We start from the raw sequence: 25,811 nt of genomic DNA on the forward strand, positions 1-25,811 counted from the left end.
TTTAATGTAGTTCCACCAAACAAATATATATCCAAGTGTACATCATGCAAGGGTTATATAATGCAGTCCCATTCTTCTTACTTACACGCCCTATTTTTTTTTCTTCTCCAAAAATATCATTTGTTTGAATTATGCAATACGAATTATATAATCCAAATTTATGTATTGCTTAGATTTTTAGAAAAACAATGATGCATATTATTACGATGACATAATTAAAAATGACAAAAACATAAAATAAATTAAATAGACACAAAAATAAAGAGACAAAGATGATACTAATTCTCATTTTATTAATATATAAATACTTGCATAGTACATTTACAATAAAATTGAAACTTATTACCTAATGCTAATTTATTACTCCCTCCGTCCCTATATATAAGCTCTTTTTGCCTTTTTCACATTTCTTATGATAAATTGTTAGTACAATTAATGTGTCTATTTTATTTGTGAATATTACTAAACTGTCCTTTATTTGTATGAATATTAAATGATGTGTTGCGCTCACACATGCGAACCTTAAGGCTCTCGATATGAAGTTGTTAGTGTAAGAAGTTACTTACATCCTAAGCAAGAGAGATTATGAACTAAATGTGATTGATTCATATTGAAAAATGATTGTTATCAAAAGTAAGTATAATTATACTAATCTAGTTTGTTACACTTTTTAAATGATAAAGGAAAAAAACTAGACTTATATATATATATTCGTATCGTGTTTATTATATTTTTTTAATATTTAAATTTATTCTTATCTATTTGTTACATGTGTTATTTCTATTGAAAATTGAGGTCATTTTTGGAAATAAAAATTCAGCCCAAAAGAGCTGAAAGAGGTTGTTTTCTTTATTTTTTGGAAAGAAAAATTCAGTCCAAAAGATCTGAAAGGGGTTGTTTTCTTTATATATAGTATAGATAAACGCAACTCATAAGTTATTATAAATTTTTGTCAAAAAAACAGTTATTATAAATTTTTATCGGACCTTTTTATATACAAAATTATTCTTTACAATTCAATTATTTTTCATATTTAAATTTACATCAAAATTATAGGAAATCTATTTCAATTTAAAGTTATCAGTTTTGTTTGTTACAGCGTGAACGAGTGTATTAAGAAAACACAAATTTCACATAAAATACAAATGATGTCTAAATATAGTTTATAAACAATGTGACATTTTTCTTTTACTAAACGATTTTGCAAAATTAAGTTGAACTCGATATAAAAACATAATAACAAGTAATAGAGTTCAAAAGGTTGATGGAGTACAAGATCACTACCACCCCACCCATTTCCTCTTCCTTAATCTCCTTAAATAATCAGCTCCTCTATCCCGTCCAAAACTCCTCTTCCATGTTGAGAAAAGCATATGCAAGTGATGTTGATTCAACCATGTTGTTAGGATAGTAACTAACTATTTTTGTTAGTTATTGTTAAATGAATAGTTAGTTATAACTAGTTGACTTGTATAACAAGTAATTACAACATGTGTTGCAAGTATAAATAGAATGTACATGTGTAATTGTATCCAAAAAAATGTATATGTATATTTTCTTTTTAAATTACACATGTACATTCTACTTAATTATGAACTAAATGTGATTGATTCTTATTCAAAAAATGATTGTTATCAAAAGAACGTTCATAGAATTTATATGTTTATAATTGAGGTGTTGTCACGCAAGATCTTTTTGTCCCATAATTACTTTCATATTTGTTTTTGTCTAAAAACAAATACATATTGCAACAACGATAATATTGTTAATTCACCTATAAGTTATAGTATTTTTTTTAATTTTTGTAAGTGTTTTTTAAATTTTAAAGTCTCTAACCTGTTAGTTTAACTCACCTAATTTTGTTATTATGGGTGGGAAGTAGTTGGAGTTTTTTTGTGAAAATAAAGAAAGAAAGTGGTTTGACTTAATTTGAGTGAATTAATGAAAGGTCCCACAACACAAGCCATAAAAAGCAAGCAGCGATTCGTATTAGAAAAGCGTATGACTTTCAAAATGGCGTTGGCGTGTCTCTGTTGTTCTTCTGATTCTTCTGAATGCTTCACAGTTCATAGAGCTTACAAGGTTATCAATTTTCCTTCCTTTTCACTTCCATTCTACTCTTTCATTTTTTTTTCACTTTCATATCTTCTTAATTTCATCCAAACTCATCATAAATGACTAATTATTCCTTTGATTCTTAACAAATGGTTTATGCATTTGTATATTTGTTAGATTTTAATTTATTATGATTTCAGAAAATTAATGATTCTCTTAGTTCTTGCTATTTGTGTTTAGAGCAAACCACCAAATTTGTTCTTGGCTTTATAGGAGACATTTTAGTCCACAAAAGTTGATATATCTGGTCCAATTTTTCAACAAATGCATCAATTTTTGATGACCCAAATTTCTGATATAAATAGGACCGAATGGAGTAAAAAAGAGTGTGTTGTTAGTCTTTTGTATTCTCAGAACAATTGCATGTGTGTATATGAAAGAACTTGTGATGGTTGGTTTTTTGACATGTGGATACAAATTTTGTACTCTTTTCCTCTAGTATTGAGTGTCATGTTAGCAAAAGAAATCTGGAGTACATTAAGCACTGTTTATATTTTCAAAGCAACATTAGTTATTTTATTATTCCGATTCTGCCTCAAATTTACAATTTTCTTAGTCTATGTGAAATAACTTAAAGGGACAGAGCAAGATGAGGCATGATTGTATATGATATATGATAAATGAGTTATTTATTTATTTATTATACTGACAAATTTAAGGATGATCATACAGGAATGATGTCAGCAGAAATTATCGAGACCAATGAGCAAGGTTTGAAAACGTTGTATGTTAAATAGACAAAACGACATCAATTTGCATGTGTATCAAGTTGATGGACTATTTTTGACCTGTTCACTTGTTATCAAGATTGAGTTATTTTCCTTTTATTTTTGCAAATATTTTAATCTTATTTGAAGTTTTCATATGAAAACAAAATTTCTTGGAAAATCAGATCAAATAACTCCCGCGCCAGTAGAAGTTACTACCAATGAAGAAATTACCGAAGAGGCAGCAGTGTGCAGGATATGTCTTGATGTGTTCGATGAAAGAAATATCTTTAAAATGGAATGCAGTTGCAAAGGTGACCAGAGATTGGTGCATGAAGAATGTTTAATCAAATGGTTCAGCACAAAGCGAAACAAAAAATGTGATGTATGCTTGACAGAGGTTCAGAATTTACCAGCAAACTTGGTCCATGTGTCCCGCTCTGTACAACTAAGAAACATACAATTAAGGTGATTTTGAAATCCATGCTTTCAAATTAAGTTATAAATATTACTTTCTGTGCTTTTAGCACGGATAGTTTTTCCATACCTGATTATAGGTATCCTTTTATTTAACTTGTTTGGTATTAATTTTGCTTTATTTTTTTACAGTGCTTGGCAAAATTTTGTGGTTCTTGTTCTGATAAGCATACTATGGTATTTTCATTTCATTGGACAGCTACTGGTATGCCTATTTTGCTTACTTTCGAAATAATTCCAAAGCAATACTTTGTGTATTAATTAGCTGACTTGATTGTTTGAATGTTATTCTTACTTTCTGGCATCTACTTGATTATTAAACTCGTTAGGTTGCTTATAAGTTATAAGCATTACAATTCATATATACCGGAAAGAACCTCAAATACATTCATGTAAATGTTGATAGCACAAATATATCCTATTGGATAATGTTTCATGGACACCCTTTTCTCCATATACCATAAGCAGTAACTACCCTTGCATTACCAAGATCACATACTTCCCTTTCTGAAAACAAATTAGATCAACCAATGTTCTGATTTTTGAGGTGCTATTAAGATAGCTTTCCTTTTCAGACATTTCTATACTCAATAATAGTTGATTTTACATGTCTTTAGTTGGAAGAGAATCTTGAATCTCACAGGAAATTTCTGCACAGCTCAAGTGGTTGAGCTGAGACACCCTGTTGAGAATGAGGTCTAGGGTCCCAAACAAATATGAATTGCCTATTTTTTGTTTCCTTTTACATTTCCTTTATTTAGCCTATATATGTATTGTTTAATTAGTTGAATAAAAGTAAAGAAAAAACTAATTTCTCCATACTCTGATCATAGTTTTGTCCCACTATTTAGTATCGTGATTTGAAGACTCGAGGTATCATTATAGCAGCAGCAGTTTCCTTTACATTGAGTCTCCTGGCATCTGTTTTTGCATTTTTCCTTGGTATAAACTATAAAACAGAACTGGTTTCTTTTTCTTTTGTTATAATATTGTTCCTTCTTTGAATGTTAAATGAATGCTTACTCATATTGGTTGCAGCAATCAGAGAGTATATGTGGCTATATGCTCTTCTTGAGTTTGGACTTGTGGATGTAACCTTCCTACTGTTTTATACTTTGGTGAGTTAGCATGCTGAGATTTCTTGTTATAATTTCCCAAGATTAAGGCTAGATAAATCACATGCCTACTAACGGCAACAACTCTTGCCTTACTTAATCTCCTGAGTTGATGCTTATTGCTTCTTGCAACGTTGCTTTTATCTATTTTGTTGCAGTTGCATTTGGCGCCAATTTATTCCATACCACTTTCATCAGTTGTAGGTTTTGGAATTGCAATGGGAATCAATTATATGTATATCAAGCATGTGAATCGGAGACTTCAGGTCTCTACTAATGATATCCCAGTATGAATCTCCTCTGAAAGAAAACCCATTTTCTATGTATATTTTTTCTAATATGGTAAACAGATAATATATTTCCTTTTAGTGCTTAGTTGGTAACCATGTTCAAATTGGTTGAGTTTGGATTTTTTTTTTTTTTTAGAATAGACAATTTTCCTTCTTGCTGTAGAAACAATAGCCATTAGTTTATAATTTCATAGACTAAGAAAAACTATATATATTTGGGATAAGAAATGCCCCCAACAATTTGTTATTATTTTAGAATATACTATTTTCCTTCATGCAATGTTTTACTGGAGAAGAAATGCTCCAATGTCGGTTAATTCTTTTTGCCGTCAATGTTGGTTGATGTAAGGCAACGTTGCGGTCAATGTTGGTTGATGCTCCAATGTTGGTTTCAATTCTTTTTGCACTCACCACACATCTAGTGTCCCATTTGTTGTGAAAACAAGAAGCTAAGAATAATAGCTTTAAAAAAATGCGTGTCTAGCCACATCTCCAAAATGCGTGTCTAGCCTCATCTTCACCGCGGTTCCAAACACATGCCTAGTAGTTTCCTCATAATGTCATATTTTGCAATTTAGTTTTACATAAACATAAATCTTTTATTTTGATGGGTTGTGTAGAGCCGCATGTATGGGAAGGGTTGGGAAAGAGGAAAAAAACTCACCATAGCATAGAGCGAGGATGAGGATGGAATAAGTGGCCAGTGTTATCTCTATGTATAGTGGTGTTATCTCTGATTTTCTAAATATGAGTGTGTTGCCACCATGTTTTTCTTCTTACTATGGAGTACATGTTTTTCTTTCTCACACTTACAGGAAGCCGGTAGTTGTATTATTTTCAATGTAATAATTTCTTTTAGTTGACCCTTTGAAATTGTGCCTTTATTTTGATGTTTTAGGACACCCTTTCTTTTTTGTTCGTTTTTTTAGGAATTGTTTCTTAGTTGTTTTCGTGGTTTTATTATTTAAAAAAGAATGCCCTATTTTCTATATAAAACTTGTAATTTTTTTTTTAAAAAATATTTAACAGACTGCGTCAAAAACAAAAAAACTTAACAGATGGAAGTCGTACTCGAGAAGTTCCACTCAAACCATTTTGATATTTTTGTTTTTCAAATTATATTAGGGGAATTAGTCACTTTAGTCCCTGAATGGGGAACGATTCGTCAATTTAGTCCCTGAATGCAGATAAATTGCAAAATAGTCCCTGAATGTAGACTTTGGTAGTCAATTTAGTCCCTGAATGCAGACTCCGTTAGTCAATTTAGTCCCTGAATGTAGACTTCGTTAGTCACTTTAGTCCATGAAATTGACCATGCAGGGACTGTTTTGCATATTATCTGCATTCAGGGACTAAATTGACGAATCGTTCCCCATTCAGGGACTAAAGTGACTAATTCCCCAATTATATTACTAGTAAAGTTATGGCTGTCCTATACATGGTATAAGTGGTATTTCAATGTTTTAAAAAAAGTTATTGCTTTTGTAAAAAAAAAAAATTATTGCTAACAAGTGTCGTAAAGATATTAGCTAAAAATTCAAAATGAGGTAATTTTATTTGGAATGGGAGTGTGTACCATAAAATATGTTTTGTTTGAGGGATTTTGTCTAAAGTGCACAAGTAAATTAGTCTTATACTATCTATGCACAAATATGCTTTTTACTATTGGATCAATAAGTCACATCATATATCATCTTTGATTCAACAATAAAACTTGATACAATGATAAATATAAATTTGTGTATGGTGCGAGATTTTTGTCTCTTGTACGTCATAGAATTGACCTAGTTTGATGTCCAACAACCATAAATTGTCATGTTTTAAAGCACCCTCACCATGAAGATAAAAAAAACCATAATTGTCACTTCAAGCTCGACTTGTGTTTAATGCAATTCCAACCAAAAACATAGGTTAAGACGACAAGTGATTGATAAGTGCAACAATTTGGAGACCTCGTTGAAGTTATAGACTTCTCATCACATAAGAGGTTTAAGTTTCGGATCTCTTAGTGCCACCTCTCTTAACAAAGAGAAAAAGAAGTTAATTTTAAAGCAAGAATAGAATGTAGGGGAGTGTATTAGAAAAAACCAAGGGTGCTAATATCAAGTGGATGGGCTTAAATTAAGTTAATTTTATAAGATTTTTCACTTTTATATTTCATTTTATGAAAAATCTAAAATTGTTAAAAACAAAAATTCAGAACAAGACTACAGTACATTTTTTTTTAATCGGCAAATATTATTCACGACGAGGTATACAAAAACCTGTATATCTCACGGATAGAAAACAAAAGGAGAAAAATACAACGGTACCGTATATATGCGGCACATCAAAGGACAAAAATCAAAAAACAAACACCTATAAAGCCACCCTTAACAAGACTACAGTACGTATTTCTCAAAAACTAAAAATCCAGAGTAACTTTTTCTTCATAAAGTGACATTATATATATATATATATATATATATATATATATATATATATATATATATATATATATATATATATATATATATATATATATATATATATATATATAATTTGAGTTGCTTTTTGGGGTAAGATGGCTAGCTTGAGTAGCAAGAAAGCTTCATTTTATAAAGTTCAAAGACAAACTCCCTCAACCCAATTCACAAGGCATATATAAATCTCAAACAAGGTATGATTAATCTTTGTTTGAGAAAATTAATTAAAAAAAAGTTTGGAGAGTCTTTGTTCTTCTGTTTCTTGACTCGCAACAAGGTCATGGAACTTCTTTTTCACTCTCATTCTTCTTCTGTTTCTGTTGTTATTCTTTCTTTGAATCAGTTATTGTAGGTCAAGATTTAGCTCTCTTTCTTCTTGCACCATTTTTAACTTCTTATTTCTATTTGCTAGTCATTGTGATTGTGATTTTGACAAGCAATTCAATCCTCCCTTGTTTTCTTTATATGATTGAGAATGTGCTTGTGTTACTTCATTTTGCTTCATTTTGTTTTCATGTAAAAAATGTAGAAACTATATAAAAGTAGTATACTTCATGCTATACCTTTTCTGGCATTAGTAACGTTATTTCATATGATAATTTCGTCCAAAACTCATCAGAAATAACCCGATATATTCGCTTGATTCCTAGAAAATTAATTTTTCATGAATTTGCATATTATGGTTCTGTAAAAAGAATGAATCTTTATTAGTTAATGCCCCCATCTAAGGTGATCTATGATGATATTGCTTATTAAAATCACATAATTGTATTATGTTACAGGAGTCTGAAATTTTGAGCTGCGTGTGATATAAGAATCAAGATTGAAGACATTGTTAAAAAAATATATTGGCGATGATGACTAACTCAGATTCAAAAAGTGCAATCGGAAAGTTTGTTACATATGATTATGAATTTGATGCTAAGAGGAAGCCTCGGATTGTACTTGGTGCTTGTGGAAGTGTAGCTGCCATGAAATTTGGACTTGTTCTTCGTACTTTATCAGAATGGGCAGAAGTAAAAGCTGTTGTCACAAAAACAGCTTTACATTTTCTTTCTAATGGTGAAGCAAGATCATTAATCCCAGAGGGTGCCGTAATATTTTGTGACGAATATGACTGGAAAAGTTGGAAAAAGATAGGTGATTCTGTGCTTCACATTGAACTTGCTAAGTGGGCTGATATCATGGTCATTGCTCCCTTATCAGCACATACTGCTGCCAAGGTAACTAAACTATATACTATTTTGCAAGCTTCTATGGTTCATCGATGAATTGAAGGGTTTCAGTACTTTTTTAACACACTAAAAGCAATTTTTGTCAATTTCATTAGACTGAAAAATTTTCAAATACATTAACAATGGCCATATCTTAACTATTAGAGACATCTTGTTTGTGTTGTAGATTGCTGGAGGGTTGTGTGACAATCTGTTGACAAGTATTGTTAGAGCATGGGACTACGAGAAGCCAATGTTTGTTGCACCATCAATGGATGCTTGTATGTGGAGAAATCCTTTCACAGAACAGAACTTCATGAGCATTGAAGAGCTTGGTGTTACTCTTATCCCACCTGTGGAACACATGCCAACTAATATGAGAGAAATGGCTGATCCTTCTACCATTTCTTCGACCGTCAAAAACTTTTATGTTTCAAAGCTTCTGAAAGAAAATAAAGTTGGTGAGGCTTAGGAGGAATGTTATAATGACTGAAAAATAGAAGAATATCATTGTCTTGGATAGTAGCATGCTCTTGATCTCTTGTACACATTGGAATATGTTCATGTACACGTTTTTTGATTTGAAACTGTAAATATGAGTGTGTTGCTTTGTAGCATGCTCTTGACTTCTTTTACAAGTTATCTCTTTTGTTTTGCTTAGAATTTTTTTTATGACATAGGTAAAACATTGATCCAAATATAAACAACTTCAGTTTAATTTTAGAAATATCATTAAAACCTCCACTCCTCTCCATGCTTAGCTTTTGGAGTTTGTACCATTGCCTAAAGTTTTCCCACCAGATCATTACTCCCTCTGTTCTTGTTGAGGTTTTACTCCAAGAATGTAGCAAGTTTTGTGAACAATGGATCTTATGCCATGGACTACATGTCTCTCTTTCTTACATTTATAGTGAAGTCAATAGTTGTGTTAATATTCTTGCCAACTTGAATCATGGTAATAATTTCTTAGTCTATCATTAATTTTGATATTTTAGAGTGTAGCACACCCTTTCATGCTCCCTAGTTTTATCATTTTATATTAAAATGTCATGTTTGATCTATATAAAACTTGTAAATATTATTCTTTTTTAAGACATTTAATGATCGAAGTCATATTTCAAAAGTTCCACTCATACCATTTTAATGTTTTTTTAAGAAGGTAAACTAGCTCACTAAAATTGATACCGTATAAAATTAAACTTGAAACTTTAAGAAGAACACATTAGACACTTTCAACTAAAAATATGGCTTTTCCTAGACATGGTATAAAGTGGTTTTTCAAAGTAAAATAAAAAAAATTAAAAAAAAAAAAAGACTATTGCTAACAAGCACCGTCATAAAGATATTACCTAAAAAATTCAAGGTAATTTTATTCGTAATGGTGGTTTGACATCCAACCATTATTTCTCATGCTTCAAAGCACTCTCACCGTGAAAATACAAAAGCTATAAATTGTTACTTCAAACTAGATGTGTGTTTAATGCACTTCCACCTTATTAGAAACAAATATAGGCATAGACAATAAGTGATTAGTAAGTACAACAGGATAGGAGAAATTCTTAGGTGGTCTAGGACCAAGAAATTTTCTTTGGTCACAACCAAAGAAAGAAGAGAGAGAAGAGAGAAGAGAGAGAAAACAGAAAGTATTTGTTTATTTGTGAAGAGAGAGAGAAGGAAAAAACTCTATGTGTGACCAAACCAAATTTCTTGGTCCTGGTTCACACAAGAGTTTCTCATACAGGATAGATACCTAGTAGAAATGCTTAATGTACACTCATATGGGTATATAGACTTTGAGAGGGAAATATATGAGAGAAAATGATGTGCGTTAAGAATAGAGAAATAAAAAATAAAATAAGATGTTAAATTGATGTAGGAAAATATAAAATGTTTAAACGTAATGGTTGAAATCAAAATTCTATAATTTTATATTTAAAAAATATATAATACATAAATAAAATGTCACATGTTCTCTATCAAAAAATCTCATATTTTTTGCAATCAGTAAGGCCTAGCACAACTGATAATACAGGCTTTGGATAAAAAAAAAATGACATTTTATACATAATTTTATAGCTTTGTGAGGTATGATGAATAGCTTGAGTAGCACGCTTCATTTTATAAAGTTCCAAGACAATAACACAACTCACAAGGCATATAAGTCCCGCAATTGGTCTTAGAAAACTAATTAAAAAAAATAGGAGTCTTTTTTCCAAATGCTGCATAGCTACAAGAAAGAGAAAGAGAGAAAGAGAGAAAGATTAGTCTATGTTCTTTGGGAAATGTTAACTAGTGCCCCCGGGGCACTGGTTAAGGACCAAAAATAGTAACTTTTTTATAAAAGTCTGTGTAATCAGTGCATTGGAAATTGAAAACTTTTAAATTTTGAAAAAATAATTACTTTATTTAGCATGCTTAAAGAGTGCCCCGGGGGCACTCGTTAACAAGACCCATGTTCTTTTGTTTCTGAACTCACAACAAGGTCATGTAACTTCTTTTTCACTCTCATTCTTCTTCTTCTCTTTTATTCTTATTCTTTCAACGGTTTGCAAGTGTTTAAGAGAATATATAATTTCTTGTGATTCAAGATTCATCTCTCTTTCTTCTTTCTGTGTGTGTGTGTGACCATAAATGCTCTATGAGATATGCACTTTCTTGATGGTAACTCCTTGAGAATATGCTTGTGATATACTTTGCATATTATTGAGATGTAATTATATATGGTTGTGTAAAAAGAATGAATCTTTATTGTAACACATTCAAGGAATAATGTATGTATGTTACAGGCTTTTGAGGTGGTGTGATAGAAAGTTGAGACTAAAAGATTTTTGTTGAATATGGCTTCTACAAGTGCAATTGGAAAATCTGTTACGCATGGATTTGATGCTAAGAGGAAGCCACGGATTGTTATTGGTGCTTGTGGAAGTGTAGCTGCTATGAAATTCGGACTTGTTCTTCGTGCTTTCATGGAATGGGCAGAAGTACATGCAATTGTCACAAAACCATCTTGTCATTTTATTACTGAAGCTTCAATCCCAAAGGGTGTGACTGTATTTTCTGATGAACATGAATGGCAAGCTTGGAAACAATTAGGGGATACTGCTGCTCACATTAAGCTTGCTAATTGGGCTGATATCTTCCTCATTGCTCCCTTATCTGCTCATACTCTTGCCAAGGTAATCAATTTATCCGTGGTGGCCGATTAATTAAGATCGGAAAGTCTAGAATTAAGTTCGTTCGATCTTGAGTGAATTCGTTTATATCTTATATTAACTATTATACAATCTTGTTTGTGTTGTAGATTGCTGGAGGATTGTGTGACAACTTATTGACAAGCATTGTGAGATCATGGGACTACAGGAAGCCAATGTTTGTAGCACCATCAATGAATGATGCTATGTGGAGAAATCCTTTGACAGAAAAACACTTGAAGAGAATTGATGAGCTTGGCATTACTCTCATCCCACCACATGAGTCAAGTGATGGAGAATATACTAATACTGGTGCAATGGCTGATCCTTCTAAGATTTACTCAACTGTTAGACTCTTTTATGATTCCAACATTCTCAAGAAGAAACCTGGTGTGGTTTATTGTTGACATATCAACTGTACCGTATTCTAGTATGCTTATTGACCTGGTATCTATACACATTGGAATGTGTTGATACATGTAGTATATATTATTAGGTGTGAACTTAGTGGTAGCAAACATGATGGATATTTTGTAGTTATGAATCAGAAATTATGTAACAGTAAAATGATACTTTCAAATATCTTTTGTAACGAATTTTGAGTTGAGTAAATAAGTAAGAGCGAAATGCAAGTTGAGTTTACTGAAGACTGCAGTGATTTGGGTAGGAATGCAGAGTGTACCTATTTATAAAATTTTAATTCTTGGTTGCTACTAACATTTTTCCCTCTTCTAATAAATTATAAATTAGAAACTAGTAGTTACTAACATTTGTCAACAATAGAGTCTACTCTATCATTTAAATTAGTTGTTTGTAGCAAGTTACTTTAAATGCAGAGAAGTAAAATTCAAAAGTTTAAACTCCAATATCGACAAATTATTCTCATTGTAACTATTAGTTGAGTTGTACTTCTAATAAACAAATTAGACAGTCAATTTATAATACGTTGGATCTTTTTTGTTTTGGTAAAATAGCTTAATGTCTATTAATTTACTCTTTAAAATGAACAAGTGAAGTGTTGAGATCGAACTCCAACTCTATATATCTCCAGAGAAATGATATTTTGACAACCACTTTTTGACAACTTTTGGACAACTTTCTCTCTCATACTCACATGATGTTGTTATTCTCTCTCTTCCTTTTTCTCTCTCCATTGTTTTTGACAAATAAGAAGTGAGAAAAACAAGATTGTCAACAAAGTTGTCATCAAATGATGTCAAAATATCATTACTCATATCTCCATGCCGACCTAACTATGATTCAAAAGTAGATCTTATTTTCCTGTAGAGTGTATGAACTTTTTTTAATGCATTAAGCAGGTGAGAAAGAGAAAAATGATTCCTAGGGACCACTCACTTCCCTCCCACGTCTTCAAAACAAATGTACACATATGTTAAGACTAATCAATCACATCCACACAAGCACAACCTTCATCACAAAATGTCTAAAACACCACCACCAATGGCGCCGTACCTCACGCTCCTTCTTCTATTCACCACCATCTCCGCCACCACCGCCGCAACAGGTTACAAAAACCACACAGTTGGCGGCACCTCCGGCTGGCTTTTCAACTCCACTACCAACACTTCCGCCACCAATTACTCTTCTTGGGCTTCCTCTCAATCTTTCAACCTTGGCGACTATCTCAGTAAGCTCAATCTCTCTCTAGATCTTTAAATTCATTGTAGTAAATCAGTATCATATTGAGAATCATAGATTAATCTAATTTTTTTTCTTTTTGTTTTTTTTGCAGTTTTCAACACGAATTCGAATCAGAGTGTGATTCTCACGTACAACAAAACAGCTTACACGAGCTGCACCGCCGACGACTCTGACGACGGAACATTCATCTACAACGGTGGAACGAATAACTTCAGCGAATCGTTGACTATTCCCATTCCGTTGACCATTGTGGGACCCAACTACTTCTTCTCCGATACCAACGAAGGTGTTCAGTGTGAACACGGTTTAGCATTTCAGATCGATGTTCAGCGTGGTATAGGATTGCCGCCGAGTCTAAATCAACCTCCTCCGCCGCCGTACGCCGAGCCGCCTGGTGCCGATAGTGTTGATTCTCCGCCGATTACGATCCCGCAGACACCTAGCACTGGCGCGTTTTCGAGACGCGTTGATGTGCGCGTGGTGGTTTATGGGTTTTGTGTGACGATGCTACTTGTGCAATTTTGGTGATGCATTGGATTAGAAAAAGTTTTTCACTTTTAGCTTTTTATTACAGGTTAGTTCATCTTCAGATGGACAAGGAAGAGAATCACTTGATTGTACTCTTTTTTGTTTTATTTTATTTTATTTTATTTATTTATATATTTTATTTGAGTTTAACTATTATTATTATTACCTTTCTTTGGTATTTATATTTTGAATGATAATGTTATTAGGTCTATAATAATTTTTAGTTTATAATTTTAATGGGTCTATAATAATTTGTAGGGTCTTGTTAACGGATGCCCTCGGGACACTTTTTAAGCATTCTAAATTTAGTAATTATTTTAGAAGAATGTCAAAGTTTTCAATTTTCAATACACTTTATTGCACAAACTTCCACAGAAGGTTACCATTTAAGGTCCTTAACCAGTGCCCCGGAGGCACCGGTTAACATTTCCCTAATTTTTAGCTTAATTTTGAATGATATTTTACTTGGTGAAGGTGTTCAATTTAGCAATTCCAGTATTATAAGTTGAGATAGGCTTCTTTTTTTTTTTTTTTTTTAAATAAGATAAGTTGATACCTCATGTAGTTGCCAATGTGTGCAATCGACTTGGGAGTTGGTCTACATCAAATCTCGTCTCGACCTAAGTAATATCACTCAAATTCAATCAAAAAGGTTGGCACATTACAAGTTTTTTGAGAGAACAAGTTTTTTAAAAGAATTATTTTCAATTTAATACGCGACAAATGTATTATGGGGTAGCAACTTTCAGTTAAAAATGTGATCCTCTCAACCTCCCCACCAGTACATTAAACATATATGAACAATTTAACCTTTTTTTTTTTTGACGCAATGAACAATTTAACCTAAGGCATAGTTTAACTAGTTAATGATTAATATTAGAGTTTAATTTATATAGATCATCGGTGTATACAAAATTTATACGTGTATTTAATGATGTATTCATAAATTGATGTGGCAACACATTCAATAAAATAAACTTCATTCAAATACTAAAACAATGAGAGTATAATCAAATTGTCTACACAACTGGGATATTTCCCTTACACATTTTGAAAGTCAAATACATATTATCAATACACATAATTTCATAAGCAAAAAGGTAAATTAACAAACCAAAGTTTTAATCCTACCAGCCAGACTAAATCCTCCCACATATGATCAATGGTTAAGATTAAGAATAATAAAAGAACCACAATCTTTAATTAAATCCATCCTCGAATAAAAAAAATTGTTGTCGGTGTTTGCTCATCTCAACTATAAATGGTCTTTGAAATGACCAATTCTACCACATATTGGCAATTTATTTTTATGTCTGAAATCATGTTGAAGTTGATGATAGCCACGTTGAGACCATTACTACCGTACCAATAAAATGAACCTCTCTCAACGTTTGTTTTAGCAAACACATCGAGTGCACACTTTTTTTTTTTTGGTCAAGTAGCCTAGTGGCTAGAGAAATTCACCTTAAAGATGAATAAGTGGGGTGTCCGGGGTTCAAACCCCAGCCCCTGCACATATTGTGCATTATCCCTTACCAAATGAGCTAAGCTCATGGGGACACTTAAAGCAAGATGAAAATAACATTAAAGAACACACAAGAAACACAAAACAATAAAATCATATAATCTCCAATATAATTATTAGATCTCAATCTGGACAGTGATGAAGTGAATCAGTGATCGAAATTCAAAGTTTATCCTATCATGTTTAAATCTTATGTTTGATACACCAAAAAAATAGGATAAAATAAAAACTATTTTTTAATCTTATCCTAACTCGTCTTTGTATTTTCTATCCTAAGTATATGTTAGGTTAAAAATGATCATGATATGATTAGAAATTCACTCGTTAATTATTATCATGATTTTTTAAAAATGATCATGATGTGATTAGAAATTCACTCGTTAATTATTAATTATCATGATATCATGTCATTTTTAATATAATGATATGTTGTGTTTGTTGTCACATTCCTAACTAGTCCCCATTTTACTTTGAGTTGTGTTAATAATACTCTCTTTTTATACACTTTTTTTCTAATATTCATATTTTTTTTTTAGGGAAATGTTAACTTGTGCCCTTGAGGCACAAGTTTAGAAACTAAACATAGAAACTTTATATTGGAAATTGTGCACTCAATATGTTAAAAGTTTGAAATTTTATCTTTTCAATACAAAAGTTACTTTTTAATTCCATTTTTAGTTTCTTAACTTGGGCACAAGTTAACATGACCCTTTTTTTTAATATCAAATCAATATGGATCTTACAATTTAAAAATGTAATCAACATGAAATGGTTTGATTACTAAAAAAAAAAAATGAAATGGTTTGATCTATATTAATTTTGTCTAATAAAACAGCATGGGTTAGAGACGAGGATGGCATTTACTCCCTCCGGTCCTAAATATAAGCAAATTTCACTTTTTAGGTTCATTCAATTAATGATGTATGTGGTTCATATTATGGACCACATACATCATTAATTGAATGAATGTAAAAAGTCAAATTTGCTTATATTTAGGACCGGAGGGAGTATGTTGAAGCTTGTTACCTTAAAAAATAAGAAAAAAGTGAAAAGGCCATAAATGTGCACGATTTCAGTTACACTTTTCATTGATGCTGACCGATCTCAACACTTTTTATCAAAATCGTACGTCTGAAGAGACAAAAAGAACGAACCTTCAATTCGACGTTACAATCAATGAAAACAAGATTTTTCAGTTATAAAGCACATCGAGTTAGAGAGAAACAAAATCACGATACTCATAAATAAAATCGAAATTAAAAACTTTCTTTCTTTTTTGTGATCTTTTTCTTAAACACCATTGTAAGTTTCTAAATTAGTTTCATTTCTATTCTGTTCATATTGAAAATTGAATTAGGGGTAGCTGTGATTAGAATTTGGGAAAATGGGTTTGTTTTTTGGGATATTTCTGGGAGTATTATTCGGCGTAGCATTGATGGCTGGATGGGAGAGAATGATGAGATACAGAAGCCGTAAGAGAATTGCAAAGGTATGTTATGTTACATTCATTAATGTTTTGTATTTTCTTACAATTCGCAATGTGGATATAAAGTTGATGAATTATTTATCATACTTAGTGTTTGTCGAAATCAGAGTGAGTCATCTTAATTTTTCAAAAGCTACCTAGTTCATTTTGGCAAACCTACGATGATATGATACCAAGCATAGTTCATGGAGTGCATGTTTGGTTCTGCACATGACAAAAATTGATTTCAATTTTATATGAATTGATCACATTGGTTTTGCGGTGAAACTTTAAGTAAAAGTGAGTTTAACAATAAAAATTTCAGACTCAAAAGCTACACATCATAGCTTCAAGTTAGAATTAATTCTGGAAGAAATAACAATTCTACTCGAGAAAACTAAACATATCAAAATCAATTCTACCTGCTCCAAACATGGAATCAAACATAAGCAGAATGGAATAACCAGTAACTGGAAATTCATTAGATTTGAACAACCAATCACCTATTAGTGGAATTTGACTTATTAGTAAGGCATGTGATATAAGAGTGTGTAATCTATGTGAAAAAGAAACATATAGGGCTGTGAAAGGATTATTGACGTCCTCTGTTAACGGACTGAAACAAACCTGGTATTGGAAACTTTTCGTTCAAAGATTTATAATAATGATCATTGATCACACACAGAAGGAACACCTATTTGAGAAGACTTATATGAAGATCACATATAGTTATGACTCGGTGAAAACTGAAAAGTTGTAAAATCAAAATTTGAACTTTTTAAGAAAATAGTTTTTTTCTTTCACAATTCTTAATTTCTTACAAATTCTTTGACTTTGTTGTCTCTTTGGTCTTAGACTGTTGCTACTCGAAAGCTACATTACACCCTGATTAATGCTAGTCAATTCAGGTGGACCATTTAAGCTGAAAAGCACTTCAATGCCTATTTTGTTTGTCCGTTCACTACTCTCAAACGTGTGGCATTATTCAAGAGAATCTATTCACACGAAGAAAACATGAAAAACAGGGGAATGAAAAAGAAAAATGAAAAGGGAAACTTAGTAGGACTTAAATATTACAGTGCTAGCAACAATTTTATAATTGTGGGCTTGTGTGAGCTGTGGCCATTTTATTTAACAAATGAAATGTCATGTATTAATTTGTGGATATACTTTTTCTTCTTGTCTTAACATTATTCATTTTTCTCTGCAGGCAGTTGACGTTAAACTCCTTGGATCCCTTAATAGAGACGACTTAAAGAAAATCTGTGGTGAAAATTTACCTGAATGGATATCTTTCCCTGTATATGAGCAGGTGTGCCTATCATCTGTTGTTGTCGTACTTAGCTTTATGCTGAAATGATTTTACAAACGATCCTATCATAGGCATTGGCAAAACATCAAATGAAGCTACTAAATTTATGTTTAGAAACTCTATTTATTGTTTTTTTTGGTTCCTATACTATGTCTGTTCTTTCTACTACCCTTCCTATATTTTTAAGCAAAAAGTGGATTGCAAAATGTTTGACCCTTGTTGATGGGTTTTTTTCAGGTGAAATGGCTAAACAAGCAGCTGTCCAAGTTGTGGCCATTTGTGGCAGATGTGAGTAAACTTGTTTGTATAATAATCTAGAGCAGTTTGTGTGATGTTTATTGATTTCTTACTAGATTTATTTTCTATTTAATATATATTTTTTCAATAATTAAGATTAGTTTGTTTATTTGTTAAGGTATGAATTACATTGCTTCAAACACCCCAATTGTTCAGTTTGAACGAGAGAAAGTAGATTAGATCTGTTGATTATGGGTAGACACTAAATCCCGGATTCGTAATTGATTACCAATATAGTTCAGAAACCCAAATCAAAACCACGAAAACTGGATTCTGATAAAGTCTATGCTGGGGAAAGAGAGAAAGAAATCAGAAAATGATTTTCTGAATTGATTGATTTGCATCACAGTTCAGTATTAGTATCTAATTATACATTATATGGTCGCCTCTCTGTGACTCTGATACTATTACAACATACTTGAGACAGTTACAACTAACTACTTTGCTAATTGATAATTAACATTGTAACTAATAACTAACTCCGCTTCTCTACTGTATACTTGAAGCAATGTTTTGGTATTCAGCTACAATGATTGATCTGGCCACAATGATCTAGATTAGGGCGAAGAAACACAGATGCAATGGAGGAGGAATTGCAATACATGGGTCATCCTCATTGTCAAAAACTCTAGTTAACTAATAAAATTGTACAACCTTACTACTCTAGATATTAAAATCGAGTTAACTGGCTTACAAATTGTTTGTGTATCACTCAGACAGACTTGCACATAATTTCGAATTTGAGGATGATTGATCGAGTCTAAAATATAATGGTTATTTTCCATCAGACACGCCTAAGATGCACAGCTTAGAATTTTTAAAAACCCAAAATGCAACAGATGAATGATAAGGCTTTGTAGTGCATAAGACATTAACCTCAGTTACAAGTTGCAATACTCAACTCCATAAATGCGTCTACAATCCCAACGGCCCCCATGTACTAAGCAGGTCAATGGTGCTTTATTGAGTATTAATCCCATTCCCAGCATAAACGAAGTCACAAACCAGATAACATGAATAAACCTAACGTAGTTGACATGATTGTAATTTGTAACAATATTATAGTTTTCCCTTTTGATGCACATGTAGAGATGTAGATTTACACTGAAATGAACAATACGGTAATATATGTATGATTACGATTATGCTAAGGAGGTCAATGTATTATGCACATGTAGTGTGCATGAGACATCAGAAGGATTCTAACCTTGATTTGAGAGGCAGCTTCTGTGACTACTAAGTAGAACTCGTGACCCCTTGGTCGTAAGGAAGCAATGCATTTTTTTTTTCTTTTGAAAACACTGTATGTTCGAAAAACACAGTGTATGTTTTTTGCAATATGCACCTTGCATTCCTTAAACGAAAATCCTCTTGTGCTCAAGCTCCAGGAGACCTTTAAAATTTGGCTTTCATTCCTAATCTTCCTTTGGGAAGGGTATTCATACTTGGCATAAATAACTTGCTTTATCTTGTTTTTGTTTGTGTTTGCTTTTTTAGGCAGCAACTATGGTGATAAGAGAATCTGTTGAACCGCTATTAGAAGAGTATAGACCTCCTGGAATTTCTTCGTTGAAGTTCAGTAAGCTGTCCCTTGGAACTGTCGCTCCAAAAATTGAAGGTACCAATCCACGCAGATTCCTGTCTTCATTGCTTTTCCTGTTTGCACATTATGGGGTTGTTTGATCCGCGCGCGTGTGTGCATTTTATTTTTTTTTAATCGACCCAGTTGGAAGAAGGCTTCGGTTGTTGTTGATTTTGATTCTTTTCCCTGCTGAATTTACGAGTGCTGTGTATAAAGTCAGATAATGTGGTTGACATGTCATTTATTTTGATTTTAACCACAGTTCTTTAAGCCTGATTCGTGTAACAAGATTTTCACCGATGCAAGTTATCTAGATATTTATATACATGTTTTTTATTTTTTTCACCTGTTTCTTCAAAAATCAAAAGGGGGAAAACATGACATTATCATTATGTACGATGTTTTTCCTTTCTCCTTTTGTCTCTTGTAACTTAATTTGGTTGGAGAGGAAAGCCCATATTTTTGTTATTTGACCCTACCTTTGGCCTTGTTATGTTATACTTGTGGCTTATCGTGCGTGGGTACTCTCTCAATGGTTGCTTGAAGTTGATTTTATAATTGATATCCAATGATATTGGAGAGTTTCAGTTCACTTACGAGTTCATTTTCTGTTTAATCCAGTTAATGATCAATAAATAATAATAGTTGATAAGAATTTTTTTGATTCTGTTTTTAAATTTTAGAGAGCAGTTCATGCATACATATAAAATGAACTAGAACCAATGCACAACTATAACCTAATCTTCCTCGAGGAAACAAAATCTCTATCATCAATTGTAGTTCATAATGAGAAGGAAACTCGGTCTTTTTTGAAGAAAACCTTCTGACCATCAACTGTATGTCCTCTTATGGTGGAAACTACTCTTTAATGTATTTAAAGGATAAAGGCTATGTTCTTTTTAAACTAACACCATATTTTGTATCTTTATGATAAAATACTATTAGATGAAATGGATAAATAAAATTTGGAGCTTGTAGTTTTATGATAAAATACTTAGGGTTTCTTATATGCAACATAAGCCTTGTAACAAAAATTTTGCTTCTTAGGGTCTACAAATATATGAAAATGTCGACAGCATTAATAGGATTGTTATTAAAATGTTTTACTTACGAGTTACCCCCGTCAGTATTGTTCAATAAGGCAGAACAAAAATGTCACGAAATGCTATTTTTATACCCCTTGTCATTTCTATCAATTTTTCTGTTGCGTCTTTTTGTATATGAAGAAATAATACATATGCATAATTTGTTAATCCATTCAGGCATTCGTGTTCAGAGTCTTAAAAAAGGTCAAATCATAATGGACATTGATTTCCGTTGGGGTGGTGATCCTAATATTGTTTTGGGTGTTGAAGCACTTGTTGCGTCAATTCCTATTCAGGTTAGACTAAGCTGTGTTTCTATGTTGAATTTCATGTCACTGAGGCATTTTCAAAATTTTGATTGTTATTGTTTCTCGCTTCAGTTGAAGGATCTCCAGGTTTTCACCATTATCCGTGTTATATTCCAACTCGCAGAAGAGATCCCTTGCATTTCTGCTGTTGTTGTTGCCCTACTTGCTGAGGTAACCTTTGAGGGTGGGGGGTTGATCTACCTGAGTTTCTCAATTTTCTGTTTACAGTTTTATTTGCGCAAACCCTTTTGTGGGAACCAGGGTAAATCAATCTAAAATTAGTGAACTGAACATTGACTTGAAGTTGGATATGCATATTTTCACTTCATGATTGTGTGGCATTAATTACTTGTTTTCCCACAAGATGAAGTTGATATAAGAACTAGAGCAATTGTTTAAGCAAAAAACTAGAAAAGTTGGATAATTGAGCCCTTCATATGGAACTTATGTTCACCACATTTAACTATCTGCTTCTGTGGTTTACTGATTTACCGTTGTAGGATGTTGTTAGGGCCAACACTAATTGGGCAATGCCCTTACATTTTGAATTAAGTGGACTGGGACATGATTCTTTACAATTTCTGTTTCTATTCCCTTGGCCTTATCCAATATTCTAATTGAATTCTACATGACTTTATTCGGAATTACTTGGGACACTAATTTTTAATTATCTCTCTTAGAATTACTGACTTTTCCATGAAACATTTAATCAGCCAAAGCCTAGAATTGATTACACTCTGAAGGCAGTTGGCGGAAGTTTGACGGCACTTCCTGGACTTTCAGATATGATTGATGTAAGTTTTAATTTGTGAGCTTGCCCTTTTTCCTCTTAAACTGATTTTGAAGAAACACTCACAATCCACACTGTATTTTACCCACCATTTCATAGGATACTGTGAACTCAATTGTTACCGATATGCTCCAATGGCCTCATCGGATTGTTGTTCCACTTGGTGGTACTCCTGTGGATACTAGGTAGTGTGAATCTTATTTTGTTCTGTTTGTTACTTTTCTTCCTGAATGCCGATCAAAACGTATCTGGGGTTACTTACTCCTATATTTGATAATCAATATTTCAAATCGAATTTGAAATTTTTGTGGAAGTATTCATAAAAAAAAATGCTTCCGTTTTAATGTTTTTGTCTCTTCTGTCACTTTGAAAGAAGGGAAAACAAATTCTGATTTGGCAATATGCCAATTTTGATGTTAATGCTCAAATATTTTAAATTACTTAAGGACTTTGTCTTTTGCAGTGATCTGGAGCTTAAACCCCAGGGAATACTTAAAGTGACTGTAATGAAAGCAAATGATCTAAAGAATATGGAAATGATTGGGAAGTCTGACCCTTACGTAGTTGTGCATATTCGACCACTCTTTAAAGTCAAAACAAAGGTTATTGATAACAACTTGAATCCAATTTGGAATGAGGAATTCGACTTGATTGCAGAAGACAAGGAGACCCAATCACTCACTGTCGAGGTTTGACACAACTAATACTTTGCTTTCTCTTGTGCTAGTTTATCCTACGGCATTACTTACATTTTGCTTTCATTAATTCTAGGAAGTAGAATATATCTTCCTCACTTATGCTTACGGAAGAAATAAGAAATTCATTAGGAATTTATTTTTTAGGATACGTTAAGTATATTAACATGAAAATACTCTACATCTAGTCTGTGCAAATGTTTTGGTTTGACACGTAATTGAAGTTTTTCAAAATTACCGTTCAGTTACTATCACGTTATTCTGAGTTTTTCTTGTACAAGTTTTTGTAACAATTAGAGTAGATACAAATCATTTACCAAAACTATTCTATTATGAAAAACAGTCAAAGTGTTTTCTCAAACCAAAGAAGCGCTTATCTCTCCCCTTAATTTTTTATTGATTTGTTTCTACACAGCACATGTTAATATTTTGGTTTATTTTTCTTGTAATTACACAGCTCTCGTCAAACTGTTTCTATGCCATGATTGATTCAATAAGATTAAAATAAACGATTTTCATGACTCTGCAAATAGGTTTTTGATAAAGACATTGGGCAAGATAAACGATTGGGAGTAGCAAAATTGCCACTTATTAACGTGGAAGCAGAAACTGAAAAGGAAATTGAACTGAGGCTTCTGTCATCGCTTGATACATTGAAAGTAAAAGATAAGAAGGATCGAGGAACCTTGAGAATAAAGGTATAAATAGACATCCATTTGTTGAGTAGAGTTTCTCTTCATTTCTCAAAAGAAATAGATGACTCTATTACTATGATTTTGAGTGTATAAAAGCCTAATTACATCACAAGTTTGAAATTTGTGCCTTTATACAACCAAAACTACAGTAAAGAAACCTTCTATTTCTTTTCTAATCGTGCTTACGCCGACATATTTTAGTTCCTTGCTATTCTGTATTCATTTACTACGTGTTGTCTCAGTTGATTGAAAGTTATAATCTCATTTGAATTTCAGTATTTCTATCATGAATTTAACAAGGAAGAACAGATGGCTGCACTAGAAGCAGAGAAAATGACACTAGAACAAAGGAAGAAACTGAAAGAGGAAGGAGTTATTGGAAGTACAATGGACGCGCTAGACGGAGCAGCATCAGTAGTTGGTTCTGGTGCTGGACTCGTTGGAACTGGAATCGGCGCTGGAGCTGGAATGGTGGGAAGTGGAATTGGTGCTGGAGCTGGAATGGTGGGAAGTGGATTCGGTGCTGGAGCTGGAATTGTTGGCAGTGGGCTTGGTGCCGTTGGCAGTGGACTGAGCAAGGCAGGAAAGTTCATGGGCAGGACAATCACAGGGCAAACTGTATCGAGAAGGAGTGCCAGCGGTTCATCTACTCCTGTCTTTAATGTGGAGGAAAGTGGGGGTGGCGCAAAGCCACGGTAATTTTTTCTTCGTGGACACGTCAAGATAGTAATGAAATGACCTGAATATTTTAGTTTTTGGGATTTTACAGTAGATATGTTGATTTCTTTTGTTGCTTGTTCTCTTGCATCATAATATGATGCTTTTTCCATTGGAAATAGATTGAACACTAATAGCAGGAATTACGATTTAGTTTTAGTTTTACCCCATCTTTTATCTGTAAAGTATTTTAACCTGGATGTGTAATAAAACTGAACAAATTGTAAAAACTGTTCTTATATATTGGAGGTGAAAGTGTTTCAAAACAAAAACATGATGTTAGGCAAACTCTTGCTCCATTAGTTTTATCTTATCCTGTTTTCTGAAATCTAAGTTTATGTTGCAGATTTTTTAAGTGTACCCCCCCGATACCTTTATGGGTACTTCAAAATTTACCGCCCGAAAGACCAAAATAAACCTGCATTTCTACGATAAAAGTGACTTTTAGAGTGTTGGTTAATAAAAGCATTTGTGTAGCTTAAAATATCATCTATACGTTTCATATTTTCTTTCACTGTAAAAGTCATCTTTTCTTCACCATAAAAGTCATCTTAACAGTTGCTAACATAACAATCATTTTATGATTATGTTTTTTGAGAAAATATATACCGTCAAATATATCAAGTCATCTTTAAAACAAAATCTTTCAAAAATAAATACAAATAAAATTTGAGAATTATTTTGAAGATTTATATTCTCTTTATGCTTCCTAATTGAGATTAACATGTAATTAAGAGCTTTGTATTCATATAAATACTCTATGTACTTGCTTTTCCATCTATGAGAAATGAGAGTTTATTTATTCTACACTTTCCATAACAGTTAAAAAGATTTTTTTTTACATACCATGTCACCTGGTCCCCTATCCCTACAAACAAGTACAATAAAAACTTCCTAATATATTTAATCACCTAGCTATTTTTACTTTTACAATTATGTACTGACCAATCCAAATTTTGAGTTTACCGGAAGAAAATTATGTTCCGGATAGCTTGTAATAGAGTTATGGATGAATTTATTCTTCATTGCCTCATCTTTTGTCCACGGTAGCAGTGTGGCATGGCTGTGTGTATTCTCGAACGTGTCTTCATTGTGCGCTATGATTCTCTTGAATAATAATGTGGAAGATATATTATAAATGTTAATTAGTGAGATTGAAAATGTAGTCTTTTTTTTATGGTGACCGGAGTTTGAACCCCAGACCATGCATATTTTATGCATCCATACCAACTGAGTTAAGCTACGAAATGTGGTCTCTATCATAACGTGGAACTTGTGGTTCACTCGTAATAAATTAACGTTTGATGATGTTCGACAGATAGTCCCGACTACAGTTTCAACACCTTTTGCTCAACTGCAGGCCACCAAGTGAGCATTCAGCAACCTTATTTCATTCTCTTCAGTTAGGCCACGTGAAGTCTGATGGTATAGCATGGTGACAGTGACACAATTGTTGTTAATGTAGATGGAAGTGCTTTGACTAACCCATGAAAATAGGCAATGATGATGAACTTGTTAGAAATTTTGAGGTAAACTTTAAGTGTGACTTCTACGTGAGTGTGAGTTTGTCCAATAT

The 25,811-nt window shown here is 32.5% G+C and overlaps 5 protein-coding genes across 6 annotated transcripts; all 5 read left to right on the plus strand.

The window, feature by feature from the left end:
• The first annotated feature begins 1,970 nt into the window (after positions 1 to 1,970).
• On the plus strand, positions 1,971 to 4,981 carry LOC146908510 (uncharacterized). Of its 2 annotated transcripts, XM_085725022.1 has the most exons (7): positions 1,971 to 2,082; positions 2,788 to 2,826; positions 3,008 to 3,290; positions 3,432 to 3,504; positions 4,151 to 4,241; positions 4,338 to 4,417; positions 4,573 to 4,981. In XM_085725022.1, the coding sequence occupies exons 2-7, from the start codon at positions 2,790 to 2,792 to the stop codon at positions 4,705 to 4,707; spliced, it is 699 nt and encodes a 232-aa protein (XP_085581148.1). In that variant the 5' UTR covers positions 1,971 to 2,082; positions 2,788 to 2,789; the 3' UTR covers positions 4,708 to 4,981. The 2 variants fall into 2 exon arrangements, with proteins under 2 accessions (XP_085581148.1, XP_085581147.1); XM_085725021.1 differs by lacking the exon at positions 1,971 to 2,082 and having other exon boundaries at positions 2,688 to 2,826.
• On the plus strand, positions 3,228 to 9,104 carry LOC146908511 (phosphopantothenoylcysteine decarboxylase HAL3b-like). The gene is made up of 4 exons (XM_085725028.1): positions 3,228 to 3,290; positions 3,432 to 3,504; positions 7,952 to 8,392; positions 8,571 to 9,104. The coding sequence occupies exons 3-4, from the start codon at positions 8,024 to 8,026 to the stop codon at positions 8,853 to 8,855; spliced, it is 654 nt and encodes a 217-aa protein (XP_085581154.1). The 5' UTR covers positions 3,228 to 3,290; positions 3,432 to 3,504; positions 7,952 to 8,023; the 3' UTR covers positions 8,856 to 9,104.
• A 1,790-nt stretch (positions 9,105 to 10,894) lies between these two features.
• LOC146908512 (putative phosphopantothenoylcysteine decarboxylase) lies at positions 10,895 to 11,981 on the plus strand. The gene is made up of 2 exons (XM_085726147.1): positions 10,895 to 11,559; positions 11,685 to 11,981. Exons 1-2 carry the CDS (start codon positions 11,221 to 11,223, stop codon positions 11,979 to 11,981), a joined length of 636 nt encoding a protein of 211 aa, XP_085582273.1. The 5' UTR covers positions 10,895 to 11,220.
• Positions 11,982 to 12,864: 883 nt separating this feature from the next.
• Positions 12,865 to 13,973, plus strand: LOC146908513 (early nodulin-like protein 18). Its single transcript, XM_085726148.1, has 2 exons — positions 12,865 to 13,222; positions 13,328 to 13,973. The coding sequence occupies exons 1-2, from the start codon at positions 12,955 to 12,957 to the stop codon at positions 13,762 to 13,764; spliced, it is 705 nt and encodes a 234-aa protein (XP_085582274.1). The 5' UTR covers positions 12,865 to 12,954; the 3' UTR covers positions 13,765 to 13,973.
• Positions 13,974 to 16,297: 2,324 nt separating this feature from the next.
• LOC146908514 (calcium-dependent lipid-binding protein-like) lies at positions 16,298 to 24,507 on the plus strand. Its single transcript, XM_085725378.1, has 11 exons — positions 16,298 to 16,778; positions 17,965 to 18,066; positions 18,304 to 18,354; positions 19,861 to 19,981; positions 21,208 to 21,326; positions 21,411 to 21,509; positions 22,052 to 22,132; positions 22,228 to 22,313; positions 22,592 to 22,817; positions 23,357 to 23,521; positions 23,795 to 24,507. The coding sequence occupies exons 1-11, from the start codon at positions 16,674 to 16,676 to the stop codon at positions 24,215 to 24,217; spliced, it is 1,578 nt and encodes a 525-aa protein (XP_085581504.1). The 5' UTR covers positions 16,298 to 16,673; the 3' UTR covers positions 24,218 to 24,507.
• Positions 24,508 to 25,811: the final 1,304 nt, after the last annotated feature.

Source organism: Medicago sativa, chromosome 7 (assembly GCF_051527215.1).
Source record: "Medicago sativa cultivar Bolivia chromosome 7, Bolivia_mono, whole genome shotgun sequence".
In the NCBI taxonomy this organism is placed as follows: Eukaryota; Viridiplantae; Streptophyta; class Magnoliopsida; order Fabales; family Fabaceae; genus Medicago; species Medicago sativa.

Bases quoted from the DNA above. Each gene is read 5' to 3' on its own strand.
- LOC146908514 (XM_085725378.1), top strand. From the start codon at position 16,674: ATGGGTTTGTTTTTTGGGATATTTCTGGGAGTATTATTCGGCGTAGCA. The intron at 21,327-21,410 runs GTTAGACTAAGC...TTCTCGCTTCAG, and splicing joins TTGCGTCAATTCCTATTCAG to TTGAAGGATCTCCAGGTTTT. The intron at 23,522-23,794 runs GTATAAATAGAC...TTTGAATTTCAG, and splicing joins GAGGAACCTTGAGAATAAAG to TATTTCTATCATGAATTTAA.
- LOC146908513 (XM_085726148.1), top strand. From the start codon at position 12,955: ATGTACACATATGTTAAGACTAATCAATCACATCCACACAAGCACAAC. The intron at 13,223-13,327 runs GTAAGCTCAATC...TTTTTTTTGCAG, and splicing joins CAACCTTGGCGACTATCTCA to TTTTCAACACGAATTCGAAT.
- LOC146908511 (XM_085725028.1), top strand. From the start codon at position 8,024: ATGATGACTAACTCAGATTCAAAAAGTGCAATCGGAAAGTTTGTTACA. The intron at 8,393-8,570 runs GTAACTAAACTA...TTTGTGTTGTAG, and splicing joins CAGCACATACTGCTGCCAAG to ATTGCTGGAGGGTTGTGTGA.
- LOC146908512 (XM_085726147.1), top strand. From the start codon at position 11,221: ATGGCTTCTACAAGTGCAATTGGAAAATCTGTTACGCATGGATTTGAT. The intron at 11,560-11,684 runs GTAATCAATTTA...TTTGTGTTGTAG, and splicing joins CTGCTCATACTCTTGCCAAG to ATTGCTGGAGGATTGTGTGA.
- LOC146908510 (XM_085725021.1), top strand. From the start codon at position 2,736: ATGAGTTATTTATTTATTTATTATACTGACAAATTTAAGGATGATCAT. The intron at 3,291-3,431 runs GTGATTTTGAAA...ATTTTTTTACAG, and splicing joins CTAAGAAACATACAATTAAG to TGCTTGGCAAAATTTTGTGG. The intron at 3,505-4,150 runs GTATGCCTATTT...CCCACTATTTAG, and splicing joins ATTTCATTGGACAGCTACTG to TATCGTGATTTGAAGACTCG.